At 33.8% G+C, this 22,888-nt stretch overlaps 3 protein-coding genes across 3 annotated transcripts; 2 read left to right on the top strand and 1 right to left on the bottom strand.

The window, feature by feature from the left end:
- Window positions 1-2,218: 2,218 nt before the first annotated feature.
- LOC128167281 (RAD51-associated protein 1-like) lies at window positions 2,219-7,657 on the top strand. The gene is made up of 8 exons (XM_052832901.1): window positions 2,219-2,372; window positions 2,576-2,628; window positions 3,514-3,646; window positions 3,852-4,114; window positions 4,204-4,314; window positions 4,635-4,871; window positions 6,062-6,187; window positions 6,648-7,657. Exons 1-8 carry the CDS (start codon window positions 2,362-2,364, stop codon window positions 6,770-6,772), a joined length of 1,059 nt encoding a protein of 352 aa, XP_052688861.1. The 5' UTR covers window positions 2,219-2,361; the 3' UTR covers window positions 6,773-7,657.
- Window positions 7,658-8,639: 982 nt separating this feature from the next.
- On the bottom strand, window positions 8,640-13,236 carry LOC128156890 (peptide chain release factor 1-like, mitochondrial). The gene is made up of 7 exons (XM_052819221.1): window positions 12,725-13,236; window positions 12,054-12,142; window positions 11,535-11,715; window positions 11,039-11,202; window positions 10,475-10,592; window positions 9,415-9,490; window positions 8,640-9,269 (listed from the first exon to the last, which is right to left on the bottom strand). Exons 1-7 carry the CDS (start codon window positions 13,125-13,127, stop codon window positions 8,978-8,980), a joined length of 1,323 nt encoding a protein of 440 aa, XP_052675181.1. The 5' UTR covers window positions 13,128-13,236; the 3' UTR covers window positions 8,640-8,977.
- A 197-nt stretch (window positions 13,237-13,433) lies between these two features.
- LOC128156882 (cleavage and polyadenylation specificity factor subunit 3-like) lies at window positions 13,434-22,094 on the top strand. The gene is made up of 17 exons (XM_052819211.1): window positions 13,434-13,581; window positions 14,106-14,169; window positions 14,841-14,938; window positions 15,604-15,732; window positions 15,814-15,898; window positions 16,088-16,180; window positions 17,145-17,234; window positions 17,494-17,644; window positions 17,970-18,145; window positions 18,947-19,105; window positions 19,488-19,634; window positions 19,807-19,959; window positions 20,258-20,366; window positions 20,773-20,966; window positions 21,099-21,186; window positions 21,364-21,527; window positions 21,722-22,094. Exons 1-17 carry the CDS (start codon window positions 13,517-13,519, stop codon window positions 21,815-21,817), a joined length of 2,061 nt encoding a protein of 686 aa, XP_052675171.1. The 5' UTR covers window positions 13,434-13,516; the 3' UTR covers window positions 21,818-22,094.
- Window positions 22,095-22,888: the final 794 nt, after the last annotated feature.

The following is a 22,888-nucleotide window of genomic DNA, read 5'->3' as shown; positions in this document are numbered from 1 at the left end:
TCTGGAAGATTTAATAACTAATTTTTCTTGTTTATGCTATTTTATACTGTATGTTAACACTATTTATTATATATTTGCAAATACTTTGTAAATGCATATTTATGAATATTTCTATTATATAGCTATAAGTAACATGTAACAAAAATGATAATTGTGTATATTGTATGTATAACCCATGCGCGGATCCAGAAAATTTTTCCAGGGGGGGGGGGGGGGTCCGAAGGATAATTGTGTTTGCCAGGGGGGGTCCGAGGCATATTTTCGCGATAATTTTACTATGTAAATTTAATAAATTTTCATTTTCCAGGGGGGATCGGGACCCCCCCCCCCCCCCCCGACCCCCCCCCCCCTCTAGATCCGCGCATGTAACCATTAGGAGAGGAACACGTAATTAAGTTGTAAGAATTTGTTTCCAATCCTCTTGTGTAATTACACAATAAAATATGGTCAAATCAAATCAATATAGTTACTGAACTATACGTGTATGTTTTGGGGCTTAAAGCGGCCCTATTGCCCCAGGTCTAATTGTTAACTGGCATATTCTTGTTTTAGGCAAACTCTAAAACCTGGCCTGGCCTCTTTGGCCTGACCTGGCCTCAAAGTTGGCCTGGCCTCAGTTTTGGCCTCAAAATTGGCTTGCCCCCAAAATTTTGGCCTGGCCTCAAATTTTGGCCTGGTCTCTTATTTGGCCTCTTCAAAAAATTTTGGCCGCAAATTTAAAAAAAAAAATTCTAATTTTCTTAGATTTAGATTGAATATTTATTGATTTCTTTAAGAAATTGAAAATTCAATGCTGTTTTTTTATGTATAAGGAATTACCATATGGAAAAATATTACACATTACAAGTGACAGACTGTTCAAGTTTAATTATTATAATCTATGCATAAACACACAAAAAATACATATGACATGCATATAAACCACTGCTCTTACTATTGTCAAGCAATACATGTACATGTACCAAAGCAAATAACTTTAAAACTAAGAGCAGCCCCCACCCCCCCCCCCCTCCCCCATTTAAAAGTCAAGACTGACCTGACCGATATCTAAAACATTTGTAAACTGGTACATAGCATCAAATTTTTATCACTGAGTAAAAATGCACTTTAAAATTTGCAGTTTGTTTACATTACCTGTCAACACCGATCAAGCCCAAATTTCTCTTTCCAGCAGAACCTTTTCTGTCGCTAATCTGCTACATTGGGGTCACATTCATTGCCTACCCTGTCATTCAACATTTAACACGGTCTTATTTAATTAATGGCATTTGTGAATGACTGCAGCATTGCATCCTCCGATAACGGCATACTCTAAACCCTAACCCGGCTTGGCCCCATTGGCCTGGCCTAGCCTCAAAGTTGGCCTTGTATCTTCCTAAAAAAAAGAAGAGTTACATTGATATTGTCCGATCCTGAGAGCAGTTTGGTCTAAGTACATTGCAAAAACATGCATTGTTATACAATGGCAGGGCAAAATCACATTCTTAAGTCCTTAAAAAATTAAAACAGACTAAATAAAAATCTAATAGAATGGATTACATGTACTCGACATACCTGTAGTCATAAATATACATTGATAGTACTATACATTTGTATTTTCAATTGAAACTTTTATTTTTAATAGACCATCACTATAAGACAATAAAGCCTCCAAGTGGGATGTTTAATGTTCATTGAAAATAAAGCAATAAAAACTCAATAAAATCATCGAATATTTGAAGAAAATATAAAAACAAATTTGAGGCCAAAAACTTTTGCAGAGGCCAAATTTGAGGCCAAACCAATTTTTGAGGCCAGTGCAAAATTTGGGGCCAAGCCAATTTTGAGACCAGGCAAGCTTTGAGGCCAGGCCAAAGGGGCCAGGCCAGGTTTTAGAGTATGCCGTAGTTTTACGGGGTTGGCGAACGTTCCGTCAAACCAAATCCCATACTACGGAGAGCTACGGTTCTGCAACATCGGCCGATTCGTATCTCATCATCATGATGTAGGCTACAGAATCAGCCGAGGTTTGACGAATGGGTTCAACAGCGCTAATTAAGTACCTGGCCATCATTCCGCAACAAGATTACAAGCGTTGAGACGTTTGTGTTTATATGCTACATGTACTACATGTATTGACAGCACTAAAAGAACAAAAAAGAACTTTAAAATGATATTACTAACGAATTTTTAAAAGTTATGAATATCAGAAATTATTCCGGAAAAGATGTATCAAATTTGGTTTTAACGTTTAATTCCACAATGTTTACTTCCTCTGCGATGTTGGAGGGAAAACTAAAAAGTAAAATGTTATTACGAAAATAAAAAAACCGTTTATTTATTGAATAAAGCTTGAAGGAATACTATTTACCCATAATCAGTATGTCAAGAAGGTAAGGTTCCGACTTAAAAGAAACATTGAACTATTTAACCGAGATCGACAAAACCCAACAATCATTAATCAGTGTTACCAGTTTGGTTATACCCAAATGATCATAATGAGAGAGAGGGAGAGGGTGGATGTTTGATTATTTTTAAGTTAATGTGTAAATCTAAATGAATGTGAAAGTTTGAATCATTTTGTTTTTCTTTTTAGGAGCAAAAAAAGGGTTGATTACTCTCAATTCGGAATCCAGGATGAAGATGATGGTATTAAACTTCTAAAGCTATAATTTTTTTATTCTTAATCATTAGTCCTATACATCCATCAGCAGACAGTTTTTTATGTCTGATGACAGTTGGTCTGCATTATGCATTTGGGTTTACCCCAATTTCAGCCAGCAGACAGCCAGACACAGCAGAGCTGATGACTGAAAATTGATTTAGGATCAACTGTCAGCTGATTTTGTTCCTTGACTGATGGATGACTGACTGACTGTACAGATTACTATAAGCATCTACTGTCTATCGCTTAATAATTGGGCAATGATCCCCCTACTAACAAGTAATCAAACTTTTTAAAGTCATCCAAGGGATTAATGTGACTGCTCTGCAACATCCAATACCGGTGTTATGAGATAATTTTTTTTCAGCCGAGAATACGAAGTTTAGCTGACAAAATTAAGATATCAGGTTTCGGATTAAAAAGAAAACAACAAGCACGATTCCCTTATTTCAAAATAATGCAAATCAATTTGCAAGAGTATACAATATTTAATATCAAACTAGGAGTGTAACTTTATGTTGTCATAATGTACATTGCACCAATTATAGATTACTGAAACTTCTGTATCTTTTTTTAAAAGTACATATATATATACTCAATGAATTAGCAAACCTAAATAGTTGTAAGAAAATATCAAGTATGATTTATCAAATGGTTTGTTTGATTTGAGAAATTGTTGTCATTATTTGGGTTTGAACATGGCTCTTTACCAGTATGCATTTAATTCAATAAGAAATTATATTTTATTATATTTTGTCAAGGATTGGACTTTAATGAAAAGAATATACATGTATATTTATACTGAATATTTTGTTATGCATTTACAAATATGCTGTAGACTTATTACATCTGTTTCTTCTAATTACAAGATGACTTTGCTGAGTTCACACCACCTGCCTCCAAAAGGATTAAAACTTCTACCTCAAAAACTGAAGCAAAGTCCAAAGAACCAAAAACAAACAAAACCAAGGAAGGGAGAGCCGACCGTAAATCCTTGAATCGGTTTGTTGTAATTGTAATTATTTAATCGCATTGAAATTGTGTGTTATGTTATACAAGCCTTACTTTAATGCTAAACCCTGACTAAATAGCATTAGTTATGCAGGAAACTCTTTTTGTATCAGCTAATACATCATGCGGGAATGAACTATACTCTGTGTGCTATATGCATGTATTTTTTATAATGGGAAGATTCATATTTTCACAGCTCTGCACCTACTGATGAGGCCTTTGAGAGCGAATTGCAGTTAGCTTTAGAGATGTCTCGTAGTGAATCACAGGAAGTGAAGGAAGAAATCCCTCTAGTGGAGAGTAATAAAGAAAATCAACAACAGGTAGAGGTGGAGGGTGAAAAAGCAGAGGAAAATCCAGATGTTTCATCTAATATTCTTGATAAAACAGATATGACATCAGATGGTCCATCCAATATTTGTGATATAAACAGTAAAAGAGAAAGTAATTTTAAACCAGGTAAGAAACTATTGCATCATTAACACATGTGTATTGTTCTTATTCATTGCAATGTATTTTATGAAGTTTTAACTCCTTTTGGTTAATAGCAACTGTGATGAATAAAAGTGATGATGAAATTGAGGTCTTGGCAACAGATGTAATTGAGGATGCTAAACCCAGAAGATCATCAGCAACGAAGAAAGTAAAGAAGCAAGAAGGTGTGTGTATGCCAGAGAGAGAGAGATCCAAGATTGTATATCAATTTAGATACATGTATACACACGTAGCATGATATTCCATAGGTCCTCTGCATTTGTTGTTTAGATAAGATCAACCAGGAAATCAGACAATTCTACATTTTTCACATACAAATATGTTGAACATTTCTATCATCTATAACACACCTCTAATAGAGTTGATTATCAAAGCATATATGAAAACTGTATTGTAACATATAAATGTGACAGTGATATCAGATTACATGTTCATAATGGTTTCATTCCATTATCCTTTCTTGTAAGAGATTTCTCTTTTGCAGAAAGTGATTTTGAAGATGACATGGAAGACGTTTCCAGCTATGATGAAGAAGAAGATGATGATGATGACAGTTACGATGGAGAAGATAGTGATTTTGACGACTGCAGGAAGAAAACTAAATCTAAAGCAAAAAAGCCAGTCAAATCAACAACGGCAACAAAATCTAAAGCAGCAACAGAGAAAGCAACAAAGCCAGCAACAAAGCTAGCATCTTCTAAACCAGCCTCTAAATCAAGTGGTACTTGCCTTTAATGTTTCCTTTTAGTGCACATGTACATGTATACCTATATAAAGGGGGAAAAAAAATCAAAAATACTAATCAAAGCTAACCACTACATGAAAAATAAAATTGAACCTTTACAAATTTTGAATTTTGCATGTATCTCTTAAAGAAATACATCTGAAGCTTAAAAAATAAATGTGGAGACTGGAGACCAAATACAAATTATGGATGTTAAGCAATGATTTTTTTGTTTTCCAAAGGAAAAATCTGGTTATTGAAAAGGTGAAAATGGTGGGCAGCTGCAATAAGGGTACCCCTATTGTACTGATAAATCTTCCTACGGTTTAAAGATAGGAAGTTGTTGATTTGCAAATCAATAGTACATTAATTAGAGATGTGCATATTACTTGGTTTTTTTATTTGTTATTTTTATTTCTAGGTGTCTTTTTTTCATGTAATCTTGCAAATAGTTACAGATAACTCCTCTTACAATTTTCAAGATAAGAAGTTGTTGTTTTGAAGATCAGTTGATCATATATATCAGAGATATGCAAATTACTTTGATTTTTATTTATCTATGATAAAAAAGCTGTTAAACTTAGTCATTTTCTTACAAAATCTTGCAAATTGGGTATCCCTATTGGACGGATAACTCCTCCAACAGTTTTTAAGATAGAAAGTTGCTACTTTTAAAATTAATTGAAAATGTATCAGAGATGTGCATATTTAATACTTGGATTTTGATTTTTGACAATTTATAAAAAAAAAAATACTAGTTAATGAAATTGCAAAATATTGTATGTACATGTATACATGTATATCCAATTTTTCTTGATAGGTAGTGTTTATCTATTCAGGGTTGACAAAAGGATTATGATACTGTTCACACAAAAGAAAACCCTGTCAAAAGAAAATTCAGTTTGCTGTCATATTGACAGCTTTTCTTTTGTTTTTAGTGAAAGGGTTATTACCATTAGTCTAAAGATAAATTGTATAAATTAATAGTGCAATCTTTTTCTTTCTTTTTTAAAAGCATTGTATGTACGGTGTATATACTGGTACATGTGTGGTTAGTCAAATAATGAATCTTAAGTTGTTTGCATTTTAAAATAGAGTTCATGCTCAGAATATGACTTTATTTTTGTATCAACATCAACTTTTAGTTGTTATAGAAAATGTATCAATACACTGTATTTTGTTTGCAGCAAGTAAATCTAGTGTGAAACCTGTAGGTGCTAAAACTCCCAGTGCAGCAAAACCTCTGGCTCCTCGCCCCAGCCCTGTGAGGAGGCCGGCCCTGAGTAGCCCCTCAACACGATGGAACCCCCCAGGTAAGCCACCCAACTTGTCTTGTATTTAGGTCAAAATTTAGTATATAATTTTAAGGGTCTCTGCAACATCCATCATGATGTCATAAATGATTGCTTTATATTCTTCATATTTTGTTAAAGATGACAATATGAACTCCTTTAGTGGGGTTTGATAATATCTTTTTTGAATAAGGTGTATCTAAGCTCAATTTTATAGTTTTAAGGAAATCTGTATGAAATTTTCAAATTGAATAAAACTGTAGGTTCCTTTGTTTTACTCAATCTTGACTGTATAATTAGATATATATACATAGTCATATCTTTATCTGTGAGAAGTTTTTGTGTATTCATTGAATTACTAATAAAACCACGATTTTTAATAAAAGTCTTACTTATTCTATTAAAATGCTTTTGATTGTATACTTTTGAAAGCCAAAAAAGACACAAGTTCATGCTCTTTTTTACATTTACTACATTTCAGGTCCTGCTAAGCAGAAGAATAGTGACGCGACCTCAATTCAGTCTCCAACGTCAGGATTACGGCTCGGTTTGTCTCGCAATATGAAACTTAAACCGCTCCACCCAAATCTTAAGGTTCAGCACTGACAGTCATGTTTCAGTATGATTTCCAGTCAGGCATCAAATGAGCATGAATAAACAAATAACAGCACTTGATCCAAGAACTTGTATTGACATACATGTAACAAATTATTGTAATGCTCAGCTGTAGTAAATGCACACTTCAAATAAATGCACAGGTTTTTGAAAGGTGTGATTTCCTGAACTGTCTGAAGAGTTCAAAGATTAGGATCTAAGAGGAAAATTTAAATTTCCTTTAAATACATGTACTTGTAATTTGTACTACAGCAGTGCAAAATATCACTATCTCACATGTTAGCGACATGGACTTTACATTTTTCATGTAAATGAACTAATTATATCTTGGCTTGGTAATAAATACTTGCAGCTATCCAAAAATGTCTCATCTACAATTATCTAATGATGAACATGTATGCTGTGTGTGTTGATTGAATAGTCTTTTTACCAATTTAAGTCTGAAAGTTATAGAAACCTTGAAATCGAGAGAAATGTAGAAACAATTAAATAACTTGCATGTATAAATTTATTCTATAATTGTACCAGATTAAGTTTTGGGGAAAATTCAGCTTTTAATTTCTTTTTTCAAAGTTTAATGTGAAAAGGTTCACTGAAGTATTATTAAGTACCTATGTTTTATTCAAATACATTACTTTAACCTTATTTACTTCAGTTTTTAAATTACATGTATATGTTTATGTTTTAAATTAATTTTATTAAAATAGCATAAATTGCTCAACATGTGTTACTGTTTTTAATGTTAAAAAGATGTACTTTTGATAACATACACCTGCATGTGTTTTATGCTTAAAGGGGCATGGTCATGATTTTGGTCAAATTATATTTTTCTTGTTTACAATGTTTTATAGAAATGCATTTCAAATGATCAACCAAAATTTGAGTGTCAGTTATAGAGTTATAATCAATATACAAAGCTCACAATTCTTTGGTACCGGGTATGTACACAATGCTCGTGCCATGTTTTTATTGACATTTGTTCAATATATACATGCATTATTTTTTTTTCAAGCTGATTTTTCTATCTGCCAATTTGTTTTGAACATAAATAATGTTTGTCACATTTATTTTTGGTTTAAACCTGGAAATTCTTTTTCATCATTCAATATGTAAATAAACACATGATCTGTGCTTTGTATACATAATGAAAGCCTTGTGAGCTTTGTATCTCGCTTATAACTGGATGACTGACTCTCAAATTTTGGTTTACTATTAGAAATGTCTTGCTGAAGCATTGTAAACATTAAGAACAGAAAAATAAATTTTGACTAAAATGGTGACCATGCCCATTTGAAGTGGCAATTTTCAGATAAAATGATGAATTACCGTACTTGTATATGAGTATCATTGCAGGTACTGAATTTATCTCCGCAAGAAGAGCTCGATACATTTTGTGGGGGGGGGGTTGTCAGTCATTTTCATTTCTGTTTTGCTTACTGTGACCTCATCCAACTTTCATGAACAATGCATCCTGAGAGGAAAAAATATCAAAGCCAAATGTAGAACACTGCCACCTCATTTTGAAATTAAATGTCTGTACAGTGGAACCTAATCAATTCAGATACAGTACTGCACATTCAACCCAAATTTGATATATGGATGTGTCAGGAATATACAAGTTGAGTTTGAATTGGTTCCACTCCAATGATTTTTTACAGAGTTAAGCCACTTGTACTTTTAAAAAAAACCCAGAAATTCTCGGTTTTCACTCTCTAAATTATGTAGGTTATTTACTAGAAAACACAGGTCAAATTCGAATTTGGTTCTGGTCCAATGATTTTTTTTATGCCCAGCCATAAAACGGATCATTCACTTTCCAATCATTATTTCAACAAAAGTTGCACACATACAACTCGTATTTGATATGTAGATGTGTCATAGAAATACGCAGGTCAAGTTCGAATTTGGTTTTGCAGAGTGAAGGCTCTTGAACTTAAAAAATTAAGTAATTTTCAGGGATATATAACTTCTGCAATCAAACAAATGTTTGCAATTTAAATTTTGTCTCCCCAGGGGCTTTCGTGGCATTACGTCACATCTAGTTTTATTTGTAATTAAAACCTGTTAATTTCTGTGTGCCGTGCATTTAAACTTGGTATGAAAGTGATGTTGAAAAAAAAATGAAAGACACCACAATTTTCCAATTGGTAATACATATTCATCTCTTAGAAATTATAAACAATTTTGAATTAAACATCAATTTTGAAGATGAATTAAAGTCTGTTTGTTTTGAAAAGTCTGAAGTATTTCATTGAGAATTTCGTATTTTGACTTCTCCTGAATCACAGCCATCATATTAAGGAGTGGCTCGCCCCCATTCAGAAACTGCTGGATATTGTTTGTACTGAAGTGAATTCTATGGTCGGTTACTCGGTCCTGTGGAAAGTTGTAGGTTCGAATCTTCTCAGAACGAGAGGCAGTTCCAACTTGAATTTTACGAAATCTTTGACTCTCCTCCAACTGTTTGTCAAACTCTATTTGGTAAAGGCTGCAAGAAAGGGAGTTAATAGTGAGTCAACATTTGAATTCGATGTGAAAACCTTCATGTGACGTTAGAAGTCAAAAATATGTATATAGATGTGTGAAATGTTGCTCAGCAATCTTTAGAGATATGTATGATATTAATGTTTCACCGTTCTTGGATGGCTTTCATGCAGTGAACTTTATTTGAGTGTTGGGATTTTTCTATCTGACTCTCAGCTCTAACACCTGTAAAACAAATTATTTTTTATATTTCTCTACCTCAAAATAAACTGACTACTAGTCTCAATGATTGGTGGGTTTTTGACTATTAGATTATGTAAAGAAGGACAGTTATCTTTAGATCAAGAATTACGTCAAAAATGTTGTTTACCGGTATTCTTTCTTTTTAAATAAGTAAATTCATGTAAAACTAAAACCAAATTTGTTCAGTTTTTACCAATTATAGCCAGCTACATACATGTATAGAAATATATATTTGACACGTTTCAGTCCAAGCAAGGAACTGTTTGAGTTCCTATGGTGGGCAATGATGTATTTTAACCACGAGATCCTGTCATCCTGAGTTTCATCAAATATTCTTTAGGCACAAATTTTCATGGATTTCAATCATTCATACAATTTTAAATTTTCATTGAAGTTAAATATCTGATATCTGAGCTTAAAAAAAAAAAAAAAGTCAGGGTGTCTGGACCCTCCCTGGAAAATTCCAACTTCTTACATTCACTTAGTCTGGTGACCAAATTTCAAAACTAGTCCCCCCCCCCAACCCAAACCCCCACTGTAAACCAAACCCCCATGGAAAATTTTCTGGATCCCAGCATCTTACATAAATATTGCATTGATAAACAAATGAAACCATTATCCATAAATTTACTTCTTTTTGAAACTTTAAATTTTACTAAATCCAAGAAAATTGGTGCCCAGAACTATTGATACACAGTCAGGCACGTAGCATCACGTAGCATCAGGGGGGGCCTGGCCCCCCCACTTTTTCTCGCAGCAACAAATTTTTTAAAATTTACATATAAAAAATATAAAAAATGAAATTATCATGGAGTTGGCCCCCCACTTTTTTGGGAGTATGTAAAAAATTGATATGGAAATGAGGAGTAAAATGGAAGTTATATACATGTAGTACGTGCCTGACAGTATACATGTTTTGATGCTTTACACTAATTACTCAATGACTAATATAAAGTTTGCGGATACCTGTTGGAATATGTATTATTCTAACAGCACTGTCTGTCTTGTTTACATGTTGTCCTCCTGCACCACTGGCCCGGAACGTTTCCACCCTGAGGTCATTAGGATCAATAGTTATGTTCACCTGTCAATAACAATTTCAAGAAATTTTACAAACTAACTTGCTTTGATGTTAATTTCTAAGATAAAAGTCTCAAACTTATTTATTATTTTTTTCATATATGTGACCATGTAAACACATTATGTGTGTCTATGTAAACATGTGGATCCCACTGCAATGCTGTCTGACCACCTGGGCTTTTTGAATAGCAAAATCTTAAAACCTTGCTGACATATACATGTAGCTTTCAAAAATTGTAGCCTCCTTCATTTCTGGAATGAATGTTTAAAGATTTTTCCTCTATAACTTTTTGTTAATAAAAGCCTACTCCAAAACCCTGGGGATCTACAGAAGAAATAAAATTGTATAGAAGAAGAGTAAAATGGTGATAGAAAAAAAAGATCACTTAAGCCTGTAATATTAAAGTATTATCGTACCAGACTTCTGTGCCTAGGCTACATGTATAATACCTCTTCTGGTTGTGGGAGTATGGAGACGGTGATTGTACTGGTGTGTATTCGCCCGCCGGACTCTGTCTTGGGAACTCTCTGTACTCGATGGACACCGCCTTCATATTTCATGGCTTCATAGATATCATCTCCTGAGAGAGAAATGGTTGCTCTGCGTATACAGTCTGTAAGAAAAAAGATTTCCTGTAAAAAGTATAAAAGTAACAGCCTGTTGAATTTGTCAAGATTGCTTTCTATTTAATGCACTTGCTCTTACATGAAAAGAGTCTGAAAAATGCACTTCATGTCTATTGACTACATTAGTACTAAATCATGGTAATAATTCAATTTTAATTTTGTAAATTAATTTCCCATTGACATTGCTCGCCTTAGTAACTTTATATCTGTATCTCTATGTGAAGATTTCAGAAACATGCAATAGAGCTACAGCTCCTCAAATACAATAAAAATTTGTGTTTTTGGACTGACTAATATTATTTCCCTGACAAACAGTTACCTTTCTCTTCAGAGATGACATCCACCTCATTGAATTCCCAGCCTCGGTGGTATGCCAGGTTTCTGTACATGGTGTAGATTTCCCTGGCAAACAGCATGGATTCTTTCCCTCCAACAGCACAGTGTATCTCCATGATGATCTCATTGTACTGGGGGATAGGAGGCAGCACAAGTTCTATCATCTATGAATTAGAGCCGCAGCATGTATTTGTATCTTATCATCATCAAAAACCTTCAACCAGTCTGGCATATGTTAAATGACAATGGGGCAACTTGCTGAATTTTTCTTGACATTCTCATGAACATGATAAATACACCATGTTTCATGCCCAATATTAATTGGTTACTTTAACTTTTCATGAAGGAGATATTGCAAAACGCTTACACAGTCATCTTTTTTCTTTTTCAGAACATCATGATATTTACTTTCATGACTCCAAAAGCTGATACATTTTGAATTTCTCAATAATTGATTGAGGATAAAAATATCTTTTTTAAAATGAAAACGATAATTTATTACCTGTTCCAGTAACTCTGCCACTCTTTGCTGGCATTCAGCTTGTTCCTGCTCGGCTAAATCCTGCATCTCCATTTCATCTGAACTCAGACCTATCACACAAGCAGTCATGCAAATACATCTTTTAATTTGTTCACAAATTAAGTTAAGTTTTTAAGAAAGACAAAAAAATTTTTTTTTGCAATTTGCAATACAAAAGATAACAAAGTAAATTATTCATTATGCAATAAGTAACCTCATCATTTGTCAATGTTGAAAATCTCCCCAGTTGCTATTGCTAAATCTGTGAATAAATCTTTCCTTTGTATAACCTTGTGATTTCTTTGGGGGAAACTTAAAAGACATATTAACTGTAGATTTCTTATTTTATGCGAGTACTTGATTCTGTGACTCAACTGTTTTGCATCAAATCACAAGAATATAAAATCCCAAACGCCAAATTTTTATCACAGTTTCATTTACCAGTACTGTACATCTGTATAAAAATAATAGCGAGATTTTAAAATCAGCAAGATGTGCTTCTCACGATTTTACTCACGATATACCCTATCTATATATAATAAACATGACTTTAAACAAGTTGAAGATTCCAATTCAGAGACATTTAGTCTAAAATACTATTGACTAATGTGATATAGTTTAAGCAGTAATCAAGTTTTTTCAATTCATGTTACCTGATTTTAGAGACTTTAGCTCCGCAATTTCTTTCACTTTGTCTTTGTACTCAATGTACATTGCAAGCAAGGAGTTCATTTTGTGATTAGCATGTCTTTCATGTGTAAATTCTGTCTCATCTTTCTTTACGGATTGTTCAAGTGCTTCCAAATACTTCTCAAATAATTCCTTGTCATACAAAGGTTCAGCATCTGTTGCATAAAACCTTCGCCGACAACTTATATGATCACTGTTCCTGCTGTTCAAAGCATGTTTTAAATCTCTGACATGTCGTCGACAACCACCAAACATGCAACTGGTGGTTGTAATGTTTTTGACACATCCATGAATGTGACTATCTCTGAAATTTCGCATCGACAGAACGTTTTTTGAAATGAACCGATTAAAAATTCTGTAAATCATATTATTTCAAGTCAGAATTTAGGGCCCCGATTATTCCGCTCAGCGAGTGTATTCAACACTTAAAGGCTTCGCAAGGTTAAAATATTGTTGTGAACTCATGGGCGCAGACATTTTGGTTAATCAAAATAAATACTAATTCTTTTACAAAACGAAAATATCTCGTCCATAATTGTTTGTCGAACTTTTTTCTGTGGGTTTAAATAAATCAATAATATACAGAAAAGTTTACATTTATTTACGTCTTCATCCTTGTTCTTACCGATGAAAATAAAATTGTTGTACAAATTTTCAGAACCGTTTTGTAAATATATAATCTGAAATCCGGCTTACCTTTGTTGATCAATGTGGAGGGAGAAAAATTGTGAAAAGTTATATATTTAGGCAAAAACATGGCCAAGTCAGGGGACACAGTGGTTCCTGCTGATGAAAGTGATAATTTGTTAATAAGACCTTTGTAAGTCAATCGAAGATGTAGGTTCGTCAAATAGTTGTGCGAATATTAAAATGTTTTGATTAGGATTTCGTTGTCTCGAATTTCCTTGATAATTTTTCTGTGTTAAAATTGCCAAAACCAGAGGATTACTTCATAGAAATCGGTTTCTATTTCTTGTCTAATTATTCATAGACAAACGATGAAACGTTTTCAAAAGCTGTCAAACTATTTATTCATTAGGGTTTTCTTAGAAATGGGATGGGAGAAATCGTGTGTAAGTTGGGCACATCCATCGGTTTGGTGATTTGACTCCCAAACGCTTGCACGTTACCCTCATTTTACCTTACAAGTAGAAGTAAATTTTGGTCAGTTCGGCTGAGTCGAATCTGTAAAACATGACAGACAAGACAAGGATTTGAACCTGGACCCCTGAATCTCTGATCTTTTGATTAGCGAATGAGCTATCTGACCCTGGCATGAAAACCAGCTTGATCGCCTTCACGTTTTACAATTTAATATGCTGTACATTATATTTATCATTTCAGGGGCTCAGGACAAGAAGTTGGAAGGTCATGTCATTTGTTGGAATTTAAAGGGAAAAAGATAATGGTAATGTTTCCATCATTCTTATAGTATAGATATATAGAAATTTGTTTTATCAAGTTCAGGGGCAGTTAAAGACAAGATACACCAATGAGCAAATGTTTTTTCAAAACAAATTGGCTGTTCAGCAGTGCCCACAAGCTGGAGGAGATCACTTTAGCTCATTCAAATTTCAGTTCTCACTTATTTTCTTTTATATATGTGTTAACACCTCTTTCTACTCATGGAGGTTGACAATAATAAATTGAAGACAAATTATAAGGGAATATTGAAATTTAAAAAAAAAAGAGAGAAAAAATAGAACTTTTAAGAACACCTTGCAGAGTTCTCAACATCATTATCCTGGTACATTCATGTTCTTTAATGTGCAAGTAAAATCCTTTAGACTTTTCCATTCATTGGTGATCTGTTGCTATCTGTTATTCGCCCCTCTTAATATGTCAGTTATTTTTTGTTTACTTCATAAACTATTAGGTTTATCTTGACTAAATCTTGTATCTGTCGGGGAACAGGGAAATTGGAAATTCATTTTAACCACACCAAAAAAAACCAAGTGCTTAGTTAGGATGATATTGATTTGGGGTGTAAAATGGCAATGAAGAAGTTGCCAATTTAATTTGTATATGTTTCATGATTAGCATGAATGTAACAATAAAAGTTTAATTACTTTCATGCAGCTTGACTGTGGAATACATCCTGGTCTGAATGGTTTCGCCTCACTCCCTTTCTTGGATCTCGTGGAAGTGGAAGAAGTAGATCTACTCCTGATCAGCCAGTAAGTGACTATAAATGAGTTTGTGTGTGCCTAATTACAGTGTGTGTGGTAGCCCAGGTTAACATCAGTTTATATGCAATGGACATGTAACAACATTCTCATTCATGATGAAAACAAATCATTTAATTTGTTCCTGGTAAAAGAATAATTAACTTTTGTACCAATTGACACTTATTGCAATGTACCCGCATTGTGTAAACGAATTTTTATTTGCAACAACTTAATTAGCAATTTAATGGGGACAAACTAGTTCTTAATTGATGTCTAATTTTCACGACCAAGACTTATCCAGACCTATGTTTTATAACAACCATACGACAATAACTGGTTTGCGACGAAAAGGCTCTCACGAACGTCTCAAAAATTTCTCGCACACAAAAGTTGATTTACAGTAGTCATTTTATCAAAATACCAGTTTATAGTTTTCATCTGTATATCGGTCAAATGCATATTTTTACATGTAAAAATCAGGATGACCTGTATGAACAAACATCTTTAAAAAACACTGACTTTTATTACAAGTTTAATGGATATTTTTAGACAAATAGAGAATACATGCAGTGGTAAAGTAATTGACACTTGAAATATTGTTTCAAAGGTAGAACAACAGTAATGTATGGTATACTGAAATAACTAGGTGATGATTATTTCTGTATTTATTTCAGTTTTCATCTTGACCACTGTGGTGCTTTGCCCTACTTTCTGGAGAAAACACAGTTTAAAGGACGATGTTTTATGACTCATGCATCTAAAGCTATCTACAGATGGCTTCTGTCAGATTATGTTAAAGTCAGGTAAAATTAATAAAATTTTAGAATTTCAAAGGGAAATTACTCTTTATCCATAATTGATTTGTTTTGTTTTTTGTTTCGTAGTAATATTGCCACAGAAGATATGCTTTATACAGAAAGTGATATAGAAAACAGCATGGATAAAATAGAAACAATCAATTTTCACCAGGTATTGATTGAATTACTTATAGAAATAAGAAGTAATAAGGGATGGTGTAATGCTTTTGTAATTTTCAATGAATTTTTTAAATTTTTTAAAGGTACTTGATTTAGGTACATACCACTTTATTAAAGAAATCAAATATTTTAAGTAATAAGGAAAATTACAAAACCTTGCCTGAGTGTGATTATTTTGCAGGAAGTAGAAGTGAATGGTATAAAGTTCTGGTGTTACACCGCCGGCCATGTACTGGGGGCGGCTATGTTTATGATAGAGATTGCTGGAGTCAGGGTCAGTGAAGTCCGGATTTATATTCAGCTTCTATACTAAAGTCTTAATTTTCTGTGCACTGTCCTATTTTTAACATCATTCATGACAAGAATCTATACAGTATTTCAGAAATGAAAGATGATATTTTACTGTTCATATCTTCTTGAATTTTTGTCTCTGTTTTATTCTTCTGTAGTAGGTTCTCTTTAAGTTAAAGCTGCTTGGTCCTTTTTTATATAAAATTTTATGCACACGTTTAAACGATGGTTATGCTAAGTATATATATAATAATAGACATTGCAGTATTTTTCCCAGTCAATTAAGCCAAATTTCAATGAAGAAAAATGCGCACAAAATTTGCTAACAAAACAAACGACATAAAAGGATACCGCGTTATTTCGCCTCATGTTAAATTTCACCCCTGACGATAAGACGGGTGTGGATGTATTACAACTTTGTCATCGCTGTGAATAAAGGTCGAAATGATTAGACAAATTACAAATAAAAATGTGTACGTTTTGTTCGCTAATATTTCTGAAGTTTGCTTTCTTTACAATCTATGCATAGCATGCGGGTTGAATAACCCCAATCATTCGGAGGACAAAACCAAACAGTTTCTTTTTCTAAACATTTACTGTGATGCATTTTGGTTTGTTTCTTCGTTTGCCCAAAAAGAAATGATTTTTATTTACTTTGAATATTTCTAACTTTGAAAGGAGACTGATTCAGCTGGTGTAATTAGGAGAAAGTCCATAACTTTCTAAGATAAATGGTTTGTAAGGGAACAAAATTGATACTGTAAAAAAACAAAAAATCAGACCAAGCAGCTTTAAAAAAAAAGTTTGTACAAAACATATTGCTGTTCAAGACCATATTTCTCATTTTTGGAATCTTTTGTGATTGAATTTCTACAACTCGAAGATTTACACATTTAAAAGATGGTTATATGACCATTATAAAGTTATATTTGCCTTTTTTTCTTTAGGTTTTATACACAGGAGACTTCTCCCGACAGGAAGACAGACATTTAATGGCTGCAGAGATTCCCAGAATTCACCCAGACGTTGTGATCATTGTATGTTCTAAAGCATATTTTGATTATTTCAGTAACTGAGCTCTGAGGTTTCTTAATTTGATTCAAGTACTGACAATGTATGATGAATAAAAAACACATCATGTCTTAGTTCTTTCACATTTTAAATGCGAAATTTTTTTTTTAAAAACTTCTTTCATTCAAGGAGAGTCTTGTAATGTGTGGATTATTTCATATACTGCATATTTTTACATTCAAATATATAGCATTTGTGAATGATTTCTGCTGATCCTTGTTTTAGGAGTCTACATATGGTACTCACATCCATGAGAAGAGAGAAGATCGGGAAGCTAGGTTTACTGGACTAGTCCATGACATTGTTAGTAGGGGTGGCAGGTGTCTGATTCCTGTGTTTGCCCTTGGAAGAGCCCAAGAGTTACTTCTCATACTAGGTAAGTGGTGAAATACAACGAAAAACATTTTTATGCTTGGATTATATTTTACTCTTTAACATAGTATCGTATTAGCAAAGGTGGCCATTTGGTCAAAATGTCTATTCTGTTCATTTTTTAAATAGAAAATGTTGGTCATTGATTCTTTCAATTTACTTTTTAACAATTTGAGAGGTCACAAATCAGTTTAAGAATATCATAATGTATTTTCTTAGCATGATTAATTTTAGGAATCCTAGAAATACCGTTTTTATGTAGAGCTTTTCAAGTCCTGATAAATAGATGAAATTAGTGTAAACTATTATTGTCTCTCTGATTTGGACAGACGAGTACTGGAGCAATCACCCAGAACTACACGATATACCAATCTACTACGCCTCCTCCCTGGCAAAGAAATGTATGAGTGTGTATCAGACTTATATTAATGCCATGAATGAGAAGATCCGCAGACAAATCAACATCAGTAACCCCTTTGTGTTCAAGCATATATCAAATCTCAAGGTATCTAATATTTGTCTGCATATACAGGTATCTATTGAAATTTTTAATATAATCCTATATTTTTCCTAGCTTCAAAATGTACATGCATTACTATTCAACTAATAGTATTTTAAATAAAGATATACTCACTTTTAAAGTATGAGAGGGTCGCATAATGATAAAAATTAAACATTTCGTCTTTTTAAAATGCTAAAAAATAATAATTACACGTACCATATAGTGAGTAATTTGGCTTGAGTAAAACTAGACATTGTAATGAGTTTAATAACCATTTATTTTGGTGCTAATTATATTGGCAATTTTGAATTTTATTTTCTATTAGAAGTTTAACTTTATCAACTTCTATTTCAAAGTCTTTCAATGGTTTTACTGGGCTGCATTCATAGCAGCTAGCCTAACTGCTACATTGTAGGTCGTTCATACCTATGTTCATTGAACGAACCACTAGGTTAGGCTCTAGGTCTCTGATTTGAAGTTGGAAATATTCGACTAAAGACTAATTACATCAACATGATTTGTTAATTTCAAGTGGAAATATACATGTTAAAATTCATTGTAACTTAAAGGATGAACAAAATATCACCAAATGATATAAATTACATGATTGTTACAAAGTGGTAACTAAGGGGGCCATCTTGAATTTGATGCTTAGCATAAAATATCTAGGCTACGAATATTTATTTAGTGGCTAGGTTAGCCTACCGTTCAACAGTGTAGCTGCTACGTAGCAGCTACGATGTTGAAAGCAGTCCTGATGTGTTGTATTGCTGTTGATTTATTTGGTGATGGCTGTAATTACAGAGTATGGAGCACTTTGAGGACATAGGTCCATCCGTGGTACTGGCCAGCCCTGGGATGATGCAGAGTGGGCTATCCAGAGAGCTGTTTGAAAGCTGGTGCACAGACAAGAGAAATGGGTGCATTATAGCGGGGTACTGTGTAGAGGGGACACTAGCTAAGGTAGGCAGTGGGTGTCAACCTCCAAATTATTGTGCCCATGTTAGAATTTAAGCATCTCTAAAACTTTATGAAATGGGGGTTTTTTAACGAAAATTACAATGCAAAAGAGAAATCTTAGCTTCATGAAGAAATACACATTAACAAATGCATATTGTATATACATGTAGAACACATGTATATGTACTTACTTCCCTTTAAAGTATAGCATTACAAAGTTTAAGCTTTAGCTAGACTGCTGTCCTGCAGTTATTATCAGAAGATGTACATTTAAATAGATACTAGTGTTGATTTAAATAAAAGGATTTTTTAAAAATTCAAAAAGCATGACGAAGAGTATTATTTGTGACTCAAGGGTTTCAGTACTTGATGTATTTTACTGTAGCACATTCTGTCTGAGCCTGACGAGATAATGACAATGACTGGACAGAAGCTGCCTCTGAAGTGTTCCGTGGATTATATATCATTCTCCGCTCACACAGACTACAAACAAACCAGTGAATTTCTTCGTGCTCTCAAACCAGCTCATGTAGTAAGTCACTTAGTGGACCTAAAATCTAGAGAAGAACAAATAAAAAATATGAATAAGTAAAGAGAAAATGTTAAAGTTTTTGACTACTGTTTTCTATTTTATTTTCATTACCATCTTTGATGACACTGTTGTAAGCAATAACGATGATTTTATAAGGAGATTTCATATGCAGGTGCTTGTTCATGGAGAACAAAACGAAATGTCCCGCCTAAAGGCAGCTTTGATCAGAGAATACGAGGATGATATGGAGTATCAAATGAATGTTCACAATCCCAAAAACACAGTGGCTGTGGAACTCCACTTCAGGGGAGAAAAAATGGCAAAGGTATTCTTAGATTTTCAAATAACTTGTGAAAATATAACATTAGTGCCCTATCCCACTTTTCCCTCATGAAGATTCAGGTTGTCAAAATTGATCTTTTTTAATTGAAAAAATATCTCCCTATTCCTTCAACTGAATTGTGCTGTGATTATTTTGTGCTGAGACATTTTATCTGCATGAAAAACCTGTATATATGCAAAGCATTCTGATCGCCAAAATTCATTCTTAATCTATATATCTACAAAGTTTTCTCGGCTACTTGTAGCAGAGCTTGATTTATCTGGAAGTATTTGTTCTATAGGTTGTAGGAAGTCTAGCAGCAGAAAAACCAAAACAGGATCAAAGAATCTCAGGGATACTGGTGAAGCGGAACTTTAACTACCACATAGTGGCCCCCGCTGATCTATCAAGTAAGTTAGACTTTATTTTAAATGAAAAAGAACAAAAATGTTAAAAGATCACTTTGATTATTTAGCAGATGTTTGTAAAAATCAATGATAATCTGTGACTGATTAGAAAGTAAGGAATACTTTATTTGTTTGTTGCTCAGTTGATTATCTGTTTCTTGCAGTCACTTCATTCTCATAAATCTGTTTTGATAACTTTATAGAAATGATTGAAAAATACTCAATTATATGTATCATCAGTAGATAAAAACATTATGGTTGATTAATAAACTGTGCTTACTTTTGAAATCTGTGATCTGGTAAGATTTATTTTATTTTGTTACAAATTCCCTTTCAGTGTGTTACACATAACTTTCACTTTGTGATGTACTTTCACTTTTTTACTCGTAACTTTTCCTTTGTGACACAGATTACACTGACCTTGCGATGAGCACTGTGACCCAGAGACTGAGTATTGCGTACACAGGGACTGTGGCCCTGCTCAAGTACTACCTGACTCAGCTCTCATCCGACATCGAACATATCGAGAAAGCCGACAAACCCACACTCAGGATCTTCAAGTCTGTCTTCCTCATCATCGAACCCAAGATGGTCGTTATTGAGGTCAGTTTCTTAGTCAATGTTTATAAAGCTATTATAGAGATTTTAAGAAAAAATTGAGTTGTTATTGAGGATCCTGACAAATAGAACCTGTTTGAAGCTTTTGTTTAACATGTGGTTTGATATCTTTATCAGTGGATAGCCAACCCAGTGACGGACATGTACGCTGATGCTGTGGTGACTGTTGTATTGAGAGCTGAAAGTGATCCTATGCCTCAAAAAAGTGAAAAAAATACACCTTATTTACATTCTGTCAGATTGTTTTCTCTGGCATTTTATTTTTTTTTAAATAGTGATTTGAATAACAACCTTTTCATTAAATGAAAGGAATGAATCCATAGATATATGAATTTTAAAAATAACCATTAGAGGTTAAAATACATGTTTTTATATCCTGTAGGCGTACCACCGCCCCTGTTAGTTGACAAATCGCACGTACAGGAATGTTTGCTGGAGATGTTAACGGACATGTTTGGTAGCGAGGGAATCAGTAAGATGATCCGCAACAACATGGTGACGGTCACCGTGGACGAGAAGATCGCTACGGTCAATGTGGACTCGCTGGTGAGCTTAGATTAACACTGTGTAAAGGGGAGGGCAATTGTTTCATAGAATGCTGTTAACTTCATTTCTTGAGGGTGAATTCATTACATGTAGACAATATTGGGAGGCTTTAGGAGTGAATTATAGACTTGATTTGTTGTTGGAGGTGGATTTTTTTATTTATTGCATGTAACATGTTTTCTGCTATTCTGCAGGAGGTGAGATGTGACGACGAGGAGTTACAGCAAGTGTTACTGACAGCCATCAAAAATCTGTACCAGGCCATCGCCCCGGTCAAACAGGCGGGGTGAGGCCGGGACCCCTCTGTCAGCTAGACCAAACAAACTCGTCCCAGAGCAGGCTCTCTGTGACCCCCAGAAACCACTTCAAAAATGTGGAACTCTTGCCTGTTGATCCAAACATTCTGTGACAAGTTCTCCTGTGAATAAGGCAGCTTGGAGTAGTGAGACAGTGACAGTGATGCTGTGTATTTGTTGTTTATTGCAGGGATTCCTGCAATGTTTTGTTATTTCAGATTTTTAGTTGATGAACATGATGTAATAAATACTTGTAATTAATGTCTCAGAATGCACATGTATTTTTGAATTTTTTTGGTTTATAATTTGATAAACTGGCTGGAGTATTATTTTTGAATTAGAGAAGGAAGACCCCTTAAATGTGATATTTTGTAACTCGACTTTTAGAGAGTGATCACTAGGCTAGAATTGAGCAATAATTGTAATTGAGACATCTTTAGTGAGGCAGCCGTCAAACTTAAGTAAAATATTACCAGATTTCTAGTCGCAGCACTCGACATAATTTACAGTTACAGAATTAGAACAGCCGACCTGTTCAGCGCCCTCGTATATCACGCCGAACGACCTCCCCGCCAGTAACTGCGGGTTAAAAGTCTTAGATAGCAAATTTTACAAATTATTTCCACTTTTTGAACTCTGATTACTAAGCACTTTTTGATTTAAAATTGACAAAACTACACACTTATAGAAGCTTAGATCATAAATTGGCCTGCTACTGAAGTTTATTACACTATTGTCAACGGAGGGAAAATTTATTGCATAACGAATGTAGAGATGATTGTAGTTGCATGGTACAGTAGAGGATCAATGCCTTTATATATAAATCATCAGTAGATCTAATGGGTAATTACGTTTTGATAGCTCCCCAATTGCGCCACTTATAGTTTAGTTACATGTATATTTAATAACATTAGCATAACACAAGAATGTGTGATCAGTAGCCGTTTTGTGATGACCCAAATATTTTCCTGGCTATTGCTGTAAATTGGGTCAAAAACGCTCCATAAAAATATCACTGCTGTATATTTGTTGGCAGTGTAGATAGTTTGTAGATGCTAAGTAAAA

This window comes from Crassostrea angulata, chromosome 1, assembly GCF_025612915.1.
Source record: "Crassostrea angulata isolate pt1a10 chromosome 1, ASM2561291v2, whole genome shotgun sequence".
Taxonomy (NCBI): Eukaryota; Metazoa; Mollusca; class Bivalvia; order Ostreida; family Ostreidae; genus Magallana; species Magallana angulata.
The sequence above is the reverse complement of the archived record's forward strand: the minus strand, read 5'-3'. Positions and strand labels throughout refer to the sequence as shown.